Source organism: Panulirus ornatus, chromosome 28 (assembly GCF_036320965.1).
Source record: "Panulirus ornatus isolate Po-2019 chromosome 28, ASM3632096v1, whole genome shotgun sequence".
NCBI classification, from domain to species: Eukaryota; Metazoa; Arthropoda; class Malacostraca; order Decapoda; family Palinuridae; genus Panulirus; species Panulirus ornatus.
Genome location: NC_092251.1, coordinates 7,117,396 through 7,137,500, shown reverse-complemented (window position 1 = coordinate 7,137,500; position 20,105 = coordinate 7,117,396). Strand labels below are relative to the sequence as shown.

Genomic DNA, 20,105 nt, shown 5'->3' with positions numbered 1-20,105 from the left:
GCAGAGGGTGTAGACTGATCAGGTACTATAGACTTGTGTAGAAATTTTATAGCAAATGCAGATATCACACAAGATGAAAATGAATTTAAAGAAATAAAGAATTAATGAAACTGAGGCAAGTAAAAACAGTATGCTTAGATAATGCAGAGATATGTACATTCCAGATTAATACTTGTACCATCTATCTATATCTCTGATGACCATACCCTCTGGAAACTCCCTTCAAGGGAGTGGTCACAGCAAAAGAGTATCCACTCGTCCCTGTCCTTTCATGCCTCTCTTGCATACTGAGTCAAGTATTGTCCATTCCATGAAATTAGAAAATTATTATTACTGTATTGATTGTTGATGATGTAGTCATGTCATTTGGTAGCCTAATGATACACTTCTGATACAGTTAAGGAAGAAATAGAATGGTTGGCATAACAGTGATTAGAGCTTTTAGTGTGTGTCAAAACATAATCTGAACATGATTGGATCTGACTGATGTATGCTGTACTGTAAATTAAACACTGGATAGGATAGAATTAAGTTAAACTATTCTGCCTATATAAGATTATCCTGTTACAATGTATGCAAGAATTCAGGATATCAGAAATGGACTCAGACTTAAAAAGTGACAAAAACTGGATTAGATTTTATGCTTAAACTAATCGTAGTCAAACAAGTTACTGATTTTTTCAGGTAGTGGAGAACTTGTGAAAAGTGAATTGGCACGAGTAACAAAAGCTGTGGCTATTGACAACCTGACAGCTATTGCCACCAGCCTGTCAGTCATCAAGAAGGATCTTTGGGAAATCAAAAACACAACACTGTTGCTGCAGGACCAGACTTCTAATCTACAGAGTGGTGAGATAGTTGTTGCAATAACTTCAAGAGTCATGATTGATAATGTGAATTATGGTTAAAAGTTTCACAGATAGATTCTCTGAATGCAACATTTGATAAGGCTTCAGCAAACTGTCTCAGAGAAGAAATGTTGCAGTAACTGTATAGAGAAAACCTATTCTCAACTTCTGAATTGGGCAGTGGTTTGATGTTTTGCTTAAAGGGGGAAATGTTCAACCACAAAACTTGAATGAGGTTTCACTGTTGCTGAAAAAGAATGGCTTATCCTCACATATACGCACACACACACACACACACACACACACACACACACACACACACATTTATTTATTTATTTATTTTGCTTTGTCGCTGTCTCCCGCTTTAGCGAGGTAGCGCAAGGAAACAGACGAAAGAATGGCCCAACCCACCCACATACACGTGTATATACATACACATCCACACACGTAAATATACATACCTATACATCTCAACATATACATATATATACACACACAGACATATACATTTATACACATGTACATAATTCATACTGTCTGCCTTTATTCATTCCCATTGCCACCCCGCCACATATATATATATTTTCTTTCTTTTCTTTCTTTCAACTATTTGCCATTTCCTGCATTAGCGAGGTAGCATTAAGAACAGAGGACTGGGCCTTTGAGGGAATATCCTCACCTGGCCCCCTTCTCTGTTCCTTCTTTTGGAAAATTAAAAAAAAAAAACGAGAGGGGAGGATTTCCAGCCCCCTGCTCCCATATATATATATATATATTTTATTTTTTATTTTGCTTTGTCGCTGTCTCCCGCGTTTGCGAGGTAGCACAAGGAAACAGACGAAAGAAATGGCCCAACCCACCCCCATACACAATGTATACACACACACATGTCCACACACGCAAATATACATACCTATACATCTCAATGTACACATATATATACATACGCAGACACATACATATATACCCATGCACACAATTCACACTGTCTGCCCCCATTCACTCCCATTGCCACCTCGCCACACATGGAACAACAACCCCCTCCCCCCTCATGTGTGCGAGGTAGCACTAGGAAAAGACAACAAAGGCCCCATTCGTTCACACTCAGTCTCTAGCTGCCACGCAATAATGCCCGAAACCACAGCTCCCTTTCCACATCCAGGCCCCACACAACTTTCCATGGTTTACCCCAGACGCTTCACATGCCCTGATTCAATCCACTGACAGCATGTCAACCCCGGTATACCACATCGATCCAATTCACTCTGTTCCTTGCCCTCCTTTCACCCTCCTGCATGTTCAGGCCCCGATCACACAAAATCTTTTTCACTCCATCTTTCCACCTCCAATTTGGTCTCCCACTTCTCCTCGTTCCCTCCACCTCCGACACATATATCCTCTTGGTCAATCTTTCCTTACTCATTCTCTCCATGTGCCCAAACCATTTCAAAACACCCTCTTCTGCTCTCTCAACCACGCAAGGTTATTAGGTACAGTAGGGTTGATGGACAAGCCAATAGGGAGTTAAATTTGAATGGAGAAAAACTAGAGGAAGTAAAGTGCTTTAAATATCTGGGAGTGGATTTGGCAGCTGATGGAAACACGGAAGCTGAAGTGGGTCATAGGATGGGGAGGGGGCGAAAGTCTGGGAGCATTGAAAAATGTGTGGAAGGCGAGAACATTATCTTGGAAAGCAAAAATGGGTATGTTTGAAGGAATAGTGGTTCCAGCAGTGTTATATGGTTGCAAAGTGTGGGCTTTGGATAGAGTTGTGCAGAGGAGGGTGGATGTGCTGGAAAAGAGATGTTTGAGGACAATATGTGGTGTGAGGTGGTTTGACCGAGTAAGAAATGAAAGGGTAAGAGAGATGTGTGGTAATAAAAAGAGTGTGGTTGAGAGAGTAGAAGAGAGTGTTTTGAAATGGTTTAGTCACATGGAGGGAATGAGTGAGGAAAGATTGGCAAAGAGGATGTATGTGTCACAGGTGGAGGGGACGAGAAGGGGGAGACCAAATTGGAGGTGGAAAGATGGAGGGAGAAAGATTTTGAGTAATTGGGGCCTAAACATGCAGGAGGGTGAGAGGCATGCAAGGAATGGATTGAATTGGAACGATGTGGTATACCGGGGTTGACGTGCTGTCAATGAATTGAACCAGGGTATGTGAAGCATCAGGGGTAACCTATGGAAGGTTTTGTGGGGCCTGGATGTGGTAAGGGAGCTGTGATTTCAGTGCATTATACATGACAGCTAGAGACTGAGTGTGAACGAATGTGGCCTTTGTTGTCTTTTCCTAGTGCTCCCTCGCGCACATGCGGGGGGAGGGGGTTGTCATTTCATGTGGGGCGGGGTGGCAATGGGAATGAATAAGGGCAGACAGTATGAATTATGTACATGTATATATATGCATGTGTCTGTATGTGTATATATATATATGTATACGTTGAGATGTATAGGTATGTATATGTGCGTGTGTGGATGTGTATGTATATACATGTGTATGTGGGTGGGGAAAATGAAACATGATAAGTTCCCAAGTGCACTTTCATGTAATAATCACATCATCAGGGGAGACACAAGTACAGTTAGAGATAATATAGATAAATTTTTTGTAACACTATTGTTCTTTGGTATTTCCTGTCTTAGCAAGATAGTGTTATGAACAGACAACTGAGTTAAGGGGTAAACATTCTATCTTGGTACATTCCTGTTTCTTCTTGTGGAAAGTAGTAATACTGTAGGGAAGGATTTCCATCTACTCCTCTGTAACTTTTTATGCCATGCAGAACGTTTTGGTGGTATTATTTCTCCCTAGTCCATAGGGACATAGAAAAAATCACGTCTTGTATTTTTTTTTATTCTTGTGAAATAGCACTGTGTTGATACAATATTTTCATTCTGTAATACTGAAAACTGTAAAGCATATTTACAAAAAAATTATTTTCTCCAGGGCTTGGCGATGTTGCTTTTAGGTTAAGAGAACTTCAGGAATCATGCGAGTCTTTGCCTGATTGCCGTGAACTCATCACTGAATATGCAGACAAGCTCAAGATCAACAATGACTTTGATCGGGTATGTAAGATGCATGAAATGACCATAGAGTTTCATCTGGTTATTACACTATAAGCAAAGAGTTTAATTACAATATCATACTGTGTGAGAAAGTTTGCAAGTTAAACTAATTCTAAAGGAGTGGTTGCAATAACTAAGAATGGTATATGTTGAAAATACACAACTCTTTAAAGTGAATAACCTGCACTTAGCATAAGAACTAATTTTCTGCTTAAGAACCAGTTTTCTGTTCAGTGAGTTCTCACTGTGCTGGGGAAGCTTGGCAAGAAAATAGTCTTGTTCATTATAAGAACTGTCTTTTACTAAAGGCATGGATGGAATACTGTCACAAGTTTGATATCAGTGTTGCATTTTCTCAGCATTGAGTGAATATGGAATCACACGGAAAATAAATCACACCTTGGTTTTACTCTGTTCTTTGCAAAAGGAATCTCAAATTACTTTTTATGTTTCCGTAGCTTCTAATCACAAACAATTGCTTTAAAAATGTCCGTTTTAAATTTGACAGTAATAAAGGTATTATCTGTAAATTGGCTATACTTTCATAGAAGTTGAAAATTAGATGGAGAAAATGTTTAAAACTAACACAAAGACCAACAGGTGTGTCGGATACTGTTGTGTCCTCTACTAAGTCTTTCAGTAGCACATGATTTGGAGTTGGCTGTTCTGTACTGTCAGGTACAGAGATATGCAACCTACAGTCTTCTTAAACTAACCCTGTAAAGTTTACATCATTTTACAGTCTTATTTAAAACTCATTAGATATGTCAGGCTGAATAAGTTGCATATCCCTGATCTGTAGTCACAGAAATCTTAATAGCATTAAATATAAGTGAGATATGGGCAAAGGCTTAATTACAAATGTGTGAGCTGAACTTCTGTTTCACTCAAAAAAAAAAAAAGATAGACTTTAAGTTTATACTGAATATATAACCTAAGCTATATAGAATTGTTTTAGATCAATTACCTAATTGATTAGAGTTTGACTGTATTTGGTAACCCTTAAGCTAGAAGTTGAGCAGCACCCAAGAGGTTGACCAGGGTAATGGTACTAACTCGTGTGGTTCCTTTCTCACAGTATCTGGAGACCGATGTTTTGCCTCAGGTAATTTCAAGAGCATGTAATGTAACCAGTCTTGATTATTAGGTTTATGATGTGAATGCTACTGCTTTCTTCTGATATTTTTATTGCAATGTATTTTTCAAGACGTATTGCATGACAGAAGAAACACTTTATTTGACAGTCATACTTGATAGCTGTTTTGTGCATGATAGTGTTTTATTATGCATTAACAATCTTATACATATAAAGCATGACATGTTTGCATGTGGATCTTTTCTAAGATTAATTTGTAATAGTTGTTCCATGGCTTTCAAATCTGATAATAACATACCATCTTCATTTTCTGGAACCCCTTTTCAATTCAAAGACAATTCAGGTTTTTAGGTTATCACAACTTGTATTCAGTAATAATTACATGGCATGGTCACATTTTCTCTTAAGAAAGCAAAATTTTCCTTGATTTCTGTTTTGTGCTTCTATGGAACATATGTATATCTATACAGATTTTTAACACTTTAAAGACTTCTCTTGTTATTTGTTAGTGTTTAGCTCCCCTTCTCCATGGTAATCTTGAGAGATACATGCCTTTTCAAAGTATGCTTATGCCATGTATCGTAAGTTTGAATTATGTTTTTTGAAAATTAGTAGGTAGTTGGAAAAAACATAGTATAATTGAATTCAATTTTTTTCATAGCAAGTTTGAGGATGTGAAGATATTTTTGGGATAATTCTAACTTTAGTCTCCCCTTTTACAAGTCATATTGCTGTTTCCATCATTCATAAGAAAGTTGTGTGTGAAAATTTCTTTCCCAAACATTTTGATTTTCTGTCTTCATATCTGCAAGTATCAGAACCTAAGAGAAATTCTAAAAGCCTTAGTTGAAGACTTCCTCATATTATTTTGCCCATCAGAAAGGAAGATCATTTGTTACTTAAACTAATAGTGTCTGTGGGAAGACATGGGTCTTATTCACTTAGTGTGCATAAAATGGAATATTTCAAGATGCAGAAAAGTAGAAGAAACAAAGAAAAGAGAAATGAGGATAGAGGATGGAAAGAAGAAAATGGTGGGTTAAAGATCTGTATCAGTTAACATTTATGACAAAAGAACTATTAGTTGGGGAATTATAGCTAGGTTTTATAGATTGTGAAACACTGCATTAAAAAAAAATCATATGTACATAAATGTCACAAAAGCCTAACTTGATTTTAACTATTTGATTTCCAGCTTCCAAATGTTGAATCCAAACTCGATGAAGTAACTGCCCTTATAGAAAATGGTATTGAGAGTGTGGTGAAGCGAGGTAAACGTGCATTTGATTCAATTGCAACAGAGATCCAGAATAAGGTCCAGAGTTCAATACCAGAAATTAAAGAAAAAATTTTGGATGCAGGTAAGAACTTCTCAGTTCTGTTTTTTATGTTTATATTGTTTACATGATGAACATAAGAAATGTGACTATTGTACAGGTGTTATAGGAATTGTTGCCCATAAAGCAACCTACTGCCGTGGATACATGGCTAACAGGAAGTAGGCAAGTAAGATTATCTTGAGAGTTGCAAGATAAATCAAGAGAATGTGGAAGGAATGAGTAATGGAAGAATTACAGGAAGAGATACTATAATGAGAAACTTTTCACAAAATTAAAGATATTTGAGGCAACTTATTCAAATTGAAAAAAATGGTTGTGAAGGAACAGTTAGGGATCATGTGTAGGAAAAATGTTTCTGAGGGAAGACTGTCAAGTTATGCAGTGACAGTAGTTCATATTTATATATTGGAGATTCTGTATGGGAACTGTGTGTATGATGGAAAATATGATATTGGACATAAAAAAGTCATATTATGAGTTCTTTTTCTCTGTAGCTGTACTATTCAAATATTGCATATATGCTTTGTGAAATGAAGCCCACTTTGTGATATCTATTTTTCTTAGCATGAATTATGTTTTTGTTTTTTTTTTTTTTTTTTTTTTTGCCGCTGTCTCCCGCGTTTGCGAGGTAGCGTAAGGAAACAGACGAAAGAAATGGCCCAACCCACCCCCATACACATGTATATACATACGTCCATACACGCAAATACACATACCTACACAGCTTTCCATGGTTTACCCCAGACGCTTCACATGCCCTGATTCAATCCACTGACAGCACGTCAACCCCGGTATACCACATCGATCCAATTCACTCTATTCCTTGCCCTCCTTTCACCCTCCTGCATGTTCAGGCCCCGATCACACAAAATCTTTTTCACTCCATCTTTCCACCTCCAATTTGGTCTCCCACTTCTCCTCGTTCCCTCCACCTCCGACACATATATCCTCTTGGTCAATCTTTCCTCACTCATTCTCTCCATGTGCCCAAACCATTTCAAAACACCCTCTTCTGCTCTCTCAACCACACTCTTTTTATTTCCACACATCTCTCTTACCCGTACGTTACTTACTCGATCAAACCACCTCACACCACACATTGTCCTCAAACATCTCATTTCCAGCACATCCATCCTCCTGCACACAACTCTATCCATAGCCCACGCCTCGCAACCATACAACATTGTTGGAACCACTATTCCTTCAAACATACCCATTTTTGCTTTCCGAGATAATGTTCTCGACTTCCACACATTCTTCAAGGCTCCCAGGATTTTCGCCCCCTCCCCCACCCTATGATCCACTTCCGCTTCCATGGTTCCATCTGCTGCCAGATCCACTCCCAGATATCTAAAACACTTTACTTCCTCCAGTTTTTCTCCATTCAAACTTACCTCCCAATTGACTTGACCCTCAACCCTACTGTACCTAATAACCTTGCTCTTATTCACATTTACTCTTAACTTTCTTCTTTCACACACTTTACCAAACTCAGTCACCAGCTTCTGCAGTTTCTCACATGAATCAGCCACCAGCGCTGTATCATCAGCGAACAACAACTGACTCACTTCCCAAGCTCTCTCATCCCCAACAGACTTCATACTTGCCCCTTTTTGGTAGTATTTAATCATGGCATTCATGATATGTAACAAAGTTGAGTAGTGAATTAGACTTAGAGTAAGATGAAGGATAGACATTTATATGTAAGATGTAAAGTTCAGTTGAATTTCCAGACTAACCTATTTTTAAGACATTCAGAAGTAGTAGTTGATAGGCAGCCAACGACCAGGGAGGTTATATTACCAATACTACCCACGTGGGTATCAGGAGGGTTAGTGATAGCTGCATAGTGATCCAGCACTTCATTGGTTGTCAAGTTGCACTCCTCTGACACTGGTAGCTGTCTTTTCTTTCTGCCTCACCTGCACATGGATTGCTGGCATTCTGTCCACAAACATGCAAAATCTCTCTCCCTGTCACACACAACACTTGACAACACTCAACTCACACAGCTCATTCTTCGTAACTCTAGATTTCCTGTGGTTAGTATGATGTGCTAGCCCTACCTTTTGGCAAAATGGTAGGACAATGATAGAAGTAGTAGATAAGAATATTAAGGTAGAATTATTAGATAAACATTTGTAAAAGTAGTAGGCAGGAATGTTAGGTAGTAGTAGTCTGTAGGAATGTTAGGTAGGAGCCTCTGCAAACACTGCACTAGACTGGCCATCTGCCAGTGGCCTGTTAAGGATGAGGCACTAAAAGCTAAGAAGTGGTTATGGAGTTCACTAGTTATGGAGAGACTATTGCCATGGCCACCTCCTTGAGGGAGTTCCTGAAGGGAAGAGGCATCAGAGATATAGATAGACAGTTCACCACAAGATGCAAATTAAACATTACAGTATGGTATAAAGTGCAGATTAGACTATACATAAGATGTGTGTGTGAAAGTATTGTATGCAGTTATGTTGTATATAATACCTATTGTGTAAGATGTAGATCAGACTGTATATTGATAATAAGATACCATATAAAGTGAATGTTATGTAGTATGATTCAAAAAATATATAGTATTAATAAAAATTAATACAAGGGGAAAAGTACTGATGAGAGTTGTTTCATTATTTATGGAATAAAGGAAGCTTGTGTTGAAGTATTAGCATAAATGTCAGCCTGCTTAAATAAGCATAGGGATAGAGAGGACTAAACTAAGGGGAAATCTTAGTTCATTTTGGTAAAGGAAAATATTGAAGGTTTTTTGATGTTTGCAGGAGGTGACCTAGAGGATGCAGCAGAGGTAATCCACAAAATATTGCAGCCAATTGATCTTAGTCAGTCTCAGGATTCAGAAACCTATCCAAGAGAGTCCAATGTTTACCTGAGGGAAATAAACTCGTACCTAAGAATCATGCAAGATGGTATTAATGAATATGCTATGTACAGGTGGGTATTTCCCCATGGATTAGATTTTATATATGTTGCTCTGTCACTATTGAATATTTCCATTATTGATTGAACATGAACAATTACAATTAGTATTTGAATATACTTATTGCCCTGCATAACAGTGGCTGGTATACTGGTGTATTGTGCTTTACAACTGTTGAGAAGTATGGTACAAGGATGGAGAACAGCTAGTAAGACCTTGTAGTTGAGATAGATTTGAAAAGAAAGATATTTTTCCATGTTTTTAACATATAGAATATTCTGTTCTTTGGATTGTACATTTCAATATGTTTTATGGTATTTTTATCAGAACCACCTGTTTGCCAATATTATATCACCAGAGGTTATCTTCATCCTTCCTTATTATTTAATGCCTCCAAAGAAAGTGTAACCATTCATTATATCTACAAATAATGGTAAAGGTACTCATGGGAGTGTGAGATGCAAGGCTGTCTTTTTGTGAAATTTGTTTCTTAGAATGTTTGAGGGTGACAAGAAACTCATGGCTATTGCCTTTGTATTTCAAGAAATTTATTGAGGAAAGACTTAAGTTACACATCTCAGTGAGTATTTAATGTGGATAAGGCTGAATGATTTAGGAAAAGAATGCCAGCCTGGACATTTGTTATCACAGAAGAAAAGACTGCTCCAGAGTTCAATGCTGCTAAAGTTCACTTGTCACTTTTCTGGGGAGGAAATGCTGCAGGAGATTTTAACCTTAAGCCCATGCTAGTGTTTCATACAGAAAATCTCAGGGCTTTGTAAAGTATCCATTATCTATTATTTGTCAACAGTTGCCGAATAAAATAATTCAGAGGGTGAGACAGACAACCTAAGTACCCCATCCCTCTCCCTCTCAGTAACCCTTACCTAACCCTATCCCACTCCACCACCAACAACCAGAGCCCCCATCTCCATTCTCTCTGGTAAGTTTCCACTGAATACCACTTAAATTGAATAATGAAAGAGAATGATGTTCATAGGCTGTTTCATGTGCAATTATCCTGCCTTGCATTACATTTGTTCCTCAGGTATTTATTCTCCAGTTTCTTGATCTTCTTTCTTTTTGTTGCATTCAGGCTTAAGTATTGCATCCCCACAACAGTGTTAGGAAATGCTAGTCCTGTGTCTATGGTAAATCAAAATGTAGTAATGCAGTAACTCTGCAGGAAACAGCCTTAAAGAAAAAATTAAACATTCGTTATTGCTACCTTTGCCTTCTTACAAGGGTCCTAAACATACACTTCAGCAGTCCTTGGCCACCTCACCTTGGACAAGCTAACCAGTCAGCAGCACTATCTCCCATTCTTGAGAAACCTAACTACAGTCCCATCTTCTAATCTCTCTCTCTCTCTCTCTCTCTCTCTCTCTCTCTCTCTCTCTCTCTCTCTCTCAGTAAGCTTTAGGAACAAATGAACTGTCTCAATAAAAATCCTTGCCCGGCTTCATCTGCTCCTTCTTTTAATAAGTAAGAAAGAGGACAGGAGAATTTCCTGCCTTTCTTGTCCACGTCACTTAGTCACTTGCAATAACAAACAAGTGACCAGTGGGAATATTCTTTTTGCCTCATCACAAACACATTTAAAATCACACATATATGGCTAATTCTTTTCTCTTCTCATTTGTACAGATACTGGGGTTTCATGGGTCTCTGCATATTGCTGCTAGTGATAACACTGTGCTTCACATTGGGTGTGGTTTTTGGCTGCTGTGGACGCAGACCTGATGAAGCTTCCTCCTGTCATAAGGCCACAGGGGCTTCCTGGCTCATGTGGTGAGTATGAAGTCAATCTGGCTAGGTTGAGGGGTAACTATCTCATGAAAAAATTGTATTGATTTTGAAATTCGGTAGCACTTTTTGTGTATGTTTTTGTGTATGTTATGTTCTGTGACATTTTACCATTTTATTGTCTTTTTACAGTGGTGTTGGGTTGACATTCTTATTTTCTGCTGTGATCATGGCCTGTACTACAGCACTTTTTGTGGTGGGTAGTGCCACTGAGATTCTTGTGTGTGACCCTATCAGTGACCCAACACACTCTGAGGTTTTCTCAGTCGTTGCTGATCTGTATAATCTGAATGACCTATATACAACAGGTCAGGCACCAAGTATGACAGAAATTATTAGGTAAGTCATTTGAATCTCCCCCCCCCTCTCTCTCTCTCTCTCTCTCTCTCTCTCTCTCTCTCTCTCTCTCTCTCTCTCTCTCTCTCTCTCTCTCTCTCTTTTTTCACAAAAATTAAATGTAAAGGTAGGGATTAAGGAAGGGTCATATGTTCATGTGAAAGTACATAAACATAACAAAACTTATGTTTTAATGAAAAAGGGAAAGTATAAGTAATTTGACTGAATACCCAGGCAGAACTAAACACCATCTTGCCCAGAACAAAAATGAAAAAACTTTGTATACAGTTGAAATAACAAAATTGAGGTGGAAGAAAATTATGATTAAATTTTTGATAAGTACAAAAGCAGTATTAAAAGTAAGGTATGTGGGTGGGTTAAGAGGTAGCGCTCGGAAAAGACAACAAAGTCCACATTCGTTCACACTCAGTCTCTAGCTGTCATGTGTAATGCACCAAAACCACAGCTTTCTTTCCTCAAGACTTTGCATGGTTTACCCCAGATGCTTCACATTCCCTGGTTCAATCCATTGACAGCACGTCAACCCCAGTATACCACATCGTTCTAATTCACTTTATTCCTTGCACGCCTTTCACCCTCCTGTAATAAGAGAGGCCTGTAAGAAAGATGAAGAACTTTTTAAATGTTTTATCCAACAAGATAAGAAGTATGCAAGGAATGAATACTGAAACATTTAAGAGAAAATAATTGAAATAGCAAAAAAACATCACCAGACAAACCTAAAATTGCTTCTATGCAATTTGTCTGGCAGAAAACAATAGCATTGCAAAACAAAAAGCATCCTGCTGTTTTGCTACATCTTGCCAGTTACTCATAGGTAGGGACTTTTTCAAACAAGAATAGGATATGGAAAACCTTATATCAAATGCTTTCAATAGGTTATGATTGTCCAGATAATGAGATTCTGCAGCTTTCTTGTTTGCTCCAATGACACCAGTAGGACTGAGATAGATATTCAGTACCTTCCATGTACATTTTCTGTATGAGGAAATTTCGTAATAAGCTTGATTTTTCTCCCACAGCAAGTGTCACAAGAACCAAAGTCTGTACTCAGTGCTCAGTCTAGATCATACTGACAGCAACCTTGCAAAATACCAGAACTATAAGAAGAGACTTAATCTTGATGAAAAGGTTTGTATTCTTGAAAGCCCTGATATTTCTTTGTATTTCTGTTCTTTTTACATTGAACAACATTTCCATTCTTTTTATATTGAACATTTTGCTTTTCTATTATACCTAATTCCTTCATCTGCATTAGTGGGGTGACATTGGAACAAACGAAGAATGGCCTCATTTGCCTACATCCACATTTTCTCTGAATCCAGAGCCTTCCATGTACTGTCAAGCTCAAACACACCATTCCATGATTTACAATGACTGCTTCATTTATCTGTATTCAGCCCTTTGGCATCACTTTGCTTCCCATATACCACATCAATCCAGTGGAATGTTTCACTTATATCAGTCAACTAATAGCTCTGGTTCCCTCTGTACAACAGGATCACTCCATACAGCCCATCCTGCTAACACCCTGGCCACAATGCATTTTACATTTCCTAAACTTCCTTGCTACTGAATACATATTCTCAGATTCAGTCTGAGAACTATACCTTGGGTCATCCTAAGACACTTCCACTCATGAATTTTTTTTTTCCACCTATCTGTACTGTTCCAAAACAGTGAGTACCCTACCATCTCCAGTGACCATTTGGCAGAAGCTCACTTTTCTTACTAGTAAATCTTTACTTTTTACAAAAATAACTGTTTAGAATGGAAACTACGAGTTCCCATTGATGATGGCAATTATGTCCATAAGCTTGTTGCTCGGGCCCACAGCTCCTATTTTGGAGGAATATTTTACCACATCCCTCCATACATCTCTTCCTCAATTCCCCTCCATACACTTCCTTATTCCCTTCCATATGCCTCTCTTGTTGAACCACCAGTTGTGACCCCTTGTTCCAGGTTCTCTTCTAACTTCAGTGATGTGTTCTATTATGAATCGTCCTCACGGCTCTTTCGAAATGAACACTTAGTTATCACTGTCTTTCCTTATCATCCTTCCTTCTAATCTGTGTAAAAATAGATGGTTTCCCTTGTCACTTGTAGATCATTCCAGATAATGTCTGGGCATCCATTCGTGCGGGATTTCATGTACTATGTTCCCAGCAGTCCTATATGACTTCTCAACTTTACCTGTTAGCAATGGGAGGTGCGGCTCATATATTCTTGTATTTATTCATTCATTTTATTCATTATACTTGATTGTCATTTCCTGCATCAGCGAGGTGGCATCAGGAAACAGATGAAGAATGGCCCATCCACTCATATGCACATATATATATATATACATAAATGCCCATACACGTACATATACATACACATACATATACATATCAACATATACATACAGATACACAGACATATACATATATACACATGTACATATTCACACTTGCTTGCCTTCATCCATTCCTGTCGCCACCCTGTCCCACAGGAAACAGTAGATGGCAACATGTGTCCTTGAAAGAGAGGAGAAAAGTTTAGGAATGGTATGGAATGGTTAGTCAGGATTTTCAGTATATGTATGACTCAAGGTGAGATGCTTAAGGACTAGCAGAGTATCAGTATAATGCCAGTTTATAAATGCAAAGGGGAACAAAAGTAGATGCTCATATCACAAAGGTATAAGTCTCCTGAGAATTACAGGCAAGTTGTATGGGAGAGTGGTGATTGAGAGGATGGTGGCATGGGCAGAAGAGCATTGTGGTTTTAGGCGTGAAAAAGAATATGTGGATCAGGTATTTACTTTGAGGAATTTTTGTAAGAATACGTAGAGAAAGGAAAGGATTTGTTAGGGCATTTATGAATCTGGTGAAAGCTTGTGATGAAGTTGATAGAGACACCTTATGGAAGGTGCTACAAATGTATATGGTATGTGAGGAAAGCTACTAGTTGAAGTGAGGAGTTTTTATTGTGAGGAAAATGTGTGGGCGAGCTGGAAGGGAGGATGTAGAATACTTCCAGATGAAGGTAGGTCTGTGTTAGGGTGTGTGAGGTCATTACTATTGCCATATGATGTTTATGGAAGGATACTTATGAAAAGGATGACCTGGAGGATGTTTTAAGTTGAAGGATGGGAAGACTGTGATAGGACAAAATTTTTTGCACTGTGCTTGGTTGAAATAGATATAAACATTGGCGAGTGTTGTGCTCAATGCAAGAACGGCTATTTTTGTAGTAAACTCAGCATATGCCACCTTGCTGGATATTAGGAGACGTCGTGTTGAATATGACATGAATATTATCAAGAAGGTTTAGTATGATGAATGTATTTAGGAAAGGTGAGGTGAGTAACACTATCTATCTATCTATTGTCTGTCTCTCCATATCTCTGATGCCTGTTTCCTCTAACTCCCTCAAGGGAGTAGCCACAGCAATAGTCTCCATAACTAGGGAACTCCAGTGCTGCTTTTTAGCCCTTAGTGCCTCACCCTTAACAGGCTACTGGCAGAGGGCAAGTCTAGTGCTGTGTTTGCAGAGTCCCACTGACTACTACTACCTAATGCTCCTGCCTAACATTCCTACCTACTACTTCTTCCTAATGTTGTATCTAATTGTTCCTACCTATTACTTTTGTCTTTTGTTATATGTGACTAGGAGAGATGTATGTATGTGGACAGAAAGCCAATAGTCCATGTGTGGGTGAGGCAGAAAGATAAGAGAACTACCTGGGCCAGAGGAGTGCAACTTGACAACCACTGAAGTGCTGGCTCTCTGCGCAGCCTTCACTATCCCTCCTGATACCCAGGCAGGTAGTACTGGTAATATACCTTCTTAGTCTGTGGCTCCCTACCAACTAATACCTACAGAGTAATTATTGTATTTTCAGATTGATCAGCTGATGCTTGAAATTCATGTTGATACTGATGTTGAGATACTGTCAAGGGATGCAAAAGAACAGCTGTGGGAACTAGCCAACTCCTCAGTGGCAGACAAGGATACATGGGACTACTACACTGACATCGTAAGCTCGTTAGATTTGTATTGACTTAATGTTACATGTGTTCTATCTATCTGTCTATATCTCTGCCTCCCGTTCCCAATGGGAACTTCCTCAAGGGGGATGGCCACAGCAAAAGAGTCTCCATAGTTAGTGGACTCCAGTGCTGCTCTTTAGCCTTTAGTGCTTCACCCTTAACAGGCCACTGGCAGGGAGCAGCTCTAGTGCAAAGTTTCAACAGGCTCCTACAAGTGTTTTGTAGCTATTTGCCCTTGTTCAATTTTCAAATGTTATATCAAGCTGAAATGATTTATATTTGTTTTCCCTGTTATCACATTTCAAGTTGTCATATAATGGTTTCTTGCCCAAGTCCATCCTGCTACGTGTGTATTAGAATTTCACATCCTTCAAGTAATAAAGATTAATGTTTATTGTATTGTTTTATAGCTTGAGAAGAGAGTTCTTACAATTGACCTCATGGAGTTAGCAGCTTTACTCAACCAAACAGCTGACCAGTTACCCAATGGATATCACCAAGTGTCTTTCAAGCTTAAAAATGATGCCCTATTCTTGGAGGTAAGAATTACTTTAGTAATTGTATTAATGTATTTTTCCTTTTCATTTCTTTTTATTAAGGTGTTGAAAAGTAGTGCAAATATTTTTCTAGGATTTTTTTCCAAAAATAACTGAAGGAATCATTCTTAAAACTGGGTGGCCCTTATTGTTATTTTTTTTTTTTTTTTTTTTCTCTCCAAAGGAAGGAACAGAGAAGGGGGCCTGGTGAGGATATTCCCTCAGAGGCCCAGTCCTCTGTTCTTAACGCTACCTCGCTGAGGCGGGAAATGGCGAATAGTATGAAAGAAAAAGAAAGATTATTATTATTATTATTATTCCTTTCTTGGAATTGGAACCATGATTTGTGCCAAGTTCAAGGTTTCACCATACATATAGCCAGTATACATTAACAGCTAACAAAGAAATGCTAATATATAACCTCTCAGTAGCATTACTGATGTATCACTTTTTGTATAAATCCGAGGAGCAAACCAAAGGAAGAGAGTTTAGGTTATCCACATTTTATTTTGTTGATGTTTGTCTGTGTGAGTGTGTGTGTGCATGCGAGAGAGAGAACCATATGGTAGTAAGTGACAGAATTATGGACTGTGAACAAAGTCACATTTGAACAAAGGGTCCCAGCATTAAGATGGGTACCCTCACTTGTTACCCTTGCCCATCCTCAGAAGTCTTCCTTGACGTGTTTTATGCTTTCTCCCAGTTGAATAGCTATCACTTAAGCTTTGTAATACTTTTACCTTACCACCTTAGGAATCTAGCATCATAATTGGTGTTATGTTAGCTAGCAAACATGTTTTGTTTGATGAAAAGGAGGTAACAAAGATGGTACCAGAATGAAGAGAAAAGACTAAATACTTTGAATTTGCTGACAGTGGAAGAGAGAAGAGTGAGGGATGACCTGACTGCAACATTTAAGGTTTTTGAAATAGATTAGTGATATAGACAGTTTTTAAGAGATTAGGAATAGAGGAATCAGAGAAGATAACATGAAAATAAGCAGGAAACCTGTTAAAAAAGATATATAGAAGTACTTTGATAGTATAACAGTGGTGGATGAATGGATTATGGTGACTGAGATCATGGTTAATGCAGACAGCATATATGAATTTGATCATGGTGACTGAGAACATGGTTAATGCAGACAGCATACATGAATTTGATAAATTGTATGATAGTAGTAAATATTTAAGAGATGGGTCCTTTGGGTGTAAAATTCCCTTTGTCTATAGTACAAATAGGTGATTAAGAGGTGTGTAGATTTCCATAGTGATTGTCCAACAAGGAAAATGTTCAAAGACCCAAGGTTTCGAGAGCTCTGTTAACTAATGACAGTTTGGACAGACTTGTTGGATTTTGTGTTGGGCTATCTTTGTTCAGAGAGAACAAGGAAACATGAATGTTGACCAAAGCTCAGAGCTCTTAGCACATTAATGGAAAGAGTTGATGGTTGTTGATTGTTCCATCTTTTGAAAAAGTTGAACCTGGGTTGATGGGTCCAGTTTTTAATGAAGACAACAGCCATGCAGTAATTGATGAAAAAAATCTTTGCCATTCCTACTTCTTTTGGAGACACCAGATCATGTTCTTAATAGCAACAGAGAAACAGTTTATTTATTTATTTTACTCCATGGAGCTTGCAGTATTTAGGCAGACTCCCACTTGAGGCCAAGGACTTCGTTGTCTGAGATGGCACAAGGATTAGCTGATTCCATGTGGATCATATCAGTAGGAGTGAATTGTCAGGAACACCTCTATGGCTAGCACCCTCTTACTGACTTGCATCTCTCCAGTTTTTATTTCAAAGACAGTAAGAACCAATGTCATTACTGTAGATTGGAATGTTTGGTAGTAGTGAATGTGAGCAGAGTGAAGGAGTGCAACCAACTGCTCCACCAAAAAATTGCTCAAGCAAGCAAAGCTTGTTCAGGAGATCACTGTAGAGTAATGAATAAAAAAGTCATTAAGAAATGATCAGATTTAATTACTGCATAGTGATTTTTAAATGTTATAGTACTATTAAATGGAAATAGAATTGAATGCCATGGTGAACTTATTTCTTATATATTTGTTTGACACTTGGTGTTTAGTTGCAAATTGAAATTACATGCAAGCAAGTAAAAGCCACCTCAGTACCATTTTAGGCAAGCATGAGGCTCACATGGGAAATGGTTTACCTTTCATGAGCAGTGCTGTTTGGACTCGGATTATCCACTCTATCCATTTACCTTTCAGTTAATATATTATTCTTACTCCCTTTCCAATTCACTGAGGTAAATCAGGTACATACAGCATCTACAACATTACTCACAAACTTCATCAACCAGTGCCTAGTATGTGTTAAAATTAGACATGATTTCATCACTTATAAAAGTGCTTCATTTTTCACTTTGTGCACGAACTCGATGCATCTGTTGTTCATACAACTTTCATACACAATCCTCCCACTGTATCAATCCTGAGACATTCCTTTAACATCTTTGTTTGAAATATTCTGCATGAGTGTACAAGAGTTTCATATAATCTTTTTCTTCCAATTATAGTCCTCGAGAAGGCGATTACCATACTGCCTGGTTTTCAAGGTTTATTGACTCTGCTGTCCACAAACTAGGTAAAAGAACCCAGGTGCAAGAGGCAACTGTATATTTGCTTGTACCATTGTGAGATTATCTGGAGTCTATAATCATTTTTAACTAAGAAGGATCCAGCGTCAAAAGTTGTGGACTTTGAAATCCTTTTGCTTGACATTGTAAAATGATGTTCATGATGAATTATGGAAAATGCATATGTAAGGTTTTACATAATATTTCTCCAGAAAGATGCTTATAAAGAAAGAATGGAGAATGCTTAACAGATGATCTTTTATATGATGTTTACCCTTCTACTTAGAGACAGTGCAAGAGTTTGGTGATCTCTGGTCTTTCTGAGAAATTTTGAAGAATCTTTTCCTCCTGTATCACTCAAAGTGGAAGATCTCAGAAGTTCTGAATTTTTTCTGTCAGTTAATTTTACTGGCAGTATGTCTCTGGAACATCTTATGAATAAACTGTTCCTCACACCTTTAAGATCAGAAGGAAGAGTTGATGACATTCTTGTATTATGTAGGCATCAAACATGATTCATCACCTTTATAAGTTCATATTAATCCAAATCCAAAGATTTTTGGTGAATATATCCTTTAAATTCAGGAGTAAACCTATTTTAATGCAGTCCTTCCTTGCCATTTGTTTTTGATTGCCTGTTTTTGCAGATCATGATATCTAGCAACTTGAAGTTATCAGGTGTTTGTAATGATTGTGCAGAACTCAAACTACTAATTTTAGTGAAATTTGTTTATTTTCTCAGGGCTTACAACGTTGGGTGACATCAATTGGTTCACTGACAAGGAACCTGAAGAAAACTACTGCACGACTCAATGAACATCTTAAATTCAACAAGACAAGTTTACGTGAAGCTATTGGAGACCTCATTAGTCAGGCTGAGTTTGCGCAGCAGTATTTACGTGTAAATGGTTCCCGTGAAGTGACAGAGGTAAACAAAGTTATTCCTACTTTTGTTTTTTAAAGATTATAATTTTTCTATTTACATTAGAATTTTTGTTTTTTTTTGTTGTATGATTCTATTTTTATACTTCCATGTAAAACAATCAAAGTAAACAGTGGAGTAGTCTGTGTAGCTTGGCTGTGGACACAGTTTTGGTTTCAGTATACTGTACATGATAAGATAGAGATTGGACATGTGCAAACAGTGCCATAGTTCATTTGTTCTGAACATTATGGTGAGAAGGGAAGTTAAGCATAAAAGAACACATAACTGTTTAGAGATATGCTATAGTTGCTGATCTGCTTATGTAGACTTGGAACTCCACATTCAAAATATATACTTTTGAGCAAAAATTGATATTAACAGACTGTTATAAACAAAGACATCAAATCAGGATTTTGGGTTATAATGTGACTATAAGTTACCCACCTCCAGTGCATTATTCTGTTAAAGTAAGAGGGTAAAGAAAAAAAAATAGCCTTGAGGTCCACAGACATTAGTGATAATGCCATCAGTTCATCTGTTGCTCCATGAATGTTTA

The 20,105-nt window shown here is 37.9% G+C and overlaps 1 protein-coding gene across 26 annotated transcripts in view; it reads left to right on the top strand.

Moving 5' to 3' along the window:
- Nucleotides 1-20,105, top strand: part of LOC139757814 (prominin-1-A-like) — a 232,719-nt gene that overhangs the window by 190,702 nt on the left and 21,912 nt on the right. For 22 of the 26 annotated variants that reach the window (XR_011714708.1, XM_071678674.1, XM_071678673.1 and 19 more), the window contains 11 exons: nucleotides 685-849; nucleotides 3,796-3,917; nucleotides 4,996-5,022; nucleotides 6,209-6,374; nucleotides 9,125-9,296; nucleotides 10,930-11,073; nucleotides 11,221-11,427; nucleotides 12,468-12,576; nucleotides 15,338-15,472; nucleotides 15,896-16,024; nucleotides 19,367-19,552. Coding sequence is in view for 25 of the 26 variants with exons in the window: in XM_071678674.1 (XP_071534775.1) it covers nucleotides 685-849; nucleotides 3,796-3,917; nucleotides 4,996-5,022; nucleotides 6,209-6,374; nucleotides 9,125-9,296; nucleotides 10,930-11,073; nucleotides 11,221-11,427; nucleotides 12,468-12,576; nucleotides 15,338-15,472; nucleotides 15,896-16,024; nucleotides 19,367-19,552 (1,562 nt within the window). In the remaining variant the exon portion in view is untranslated. The remainder of the gene's footprint in view (nucleotides 1-684; nucleotides 850-3,795; nucleotides 3,918-4,995; nucleotides 5,023-6,208; nucleotides 6,375-9,124; nucleotides 9,297-10,929; nucleotides 11,074-11,220; nucleotides 11,428-12,467; nucleotides 12,577-15,337; nucleotides 15,473-15,895; nucleotides 16,025-19,366; nucleotides 19,553-20,105) is intronic. The other 4 variants (XM_071678681.1, XM_071678676.1, XM_071678679.1 and 1 more) reach the window with 1 other exon arrangement.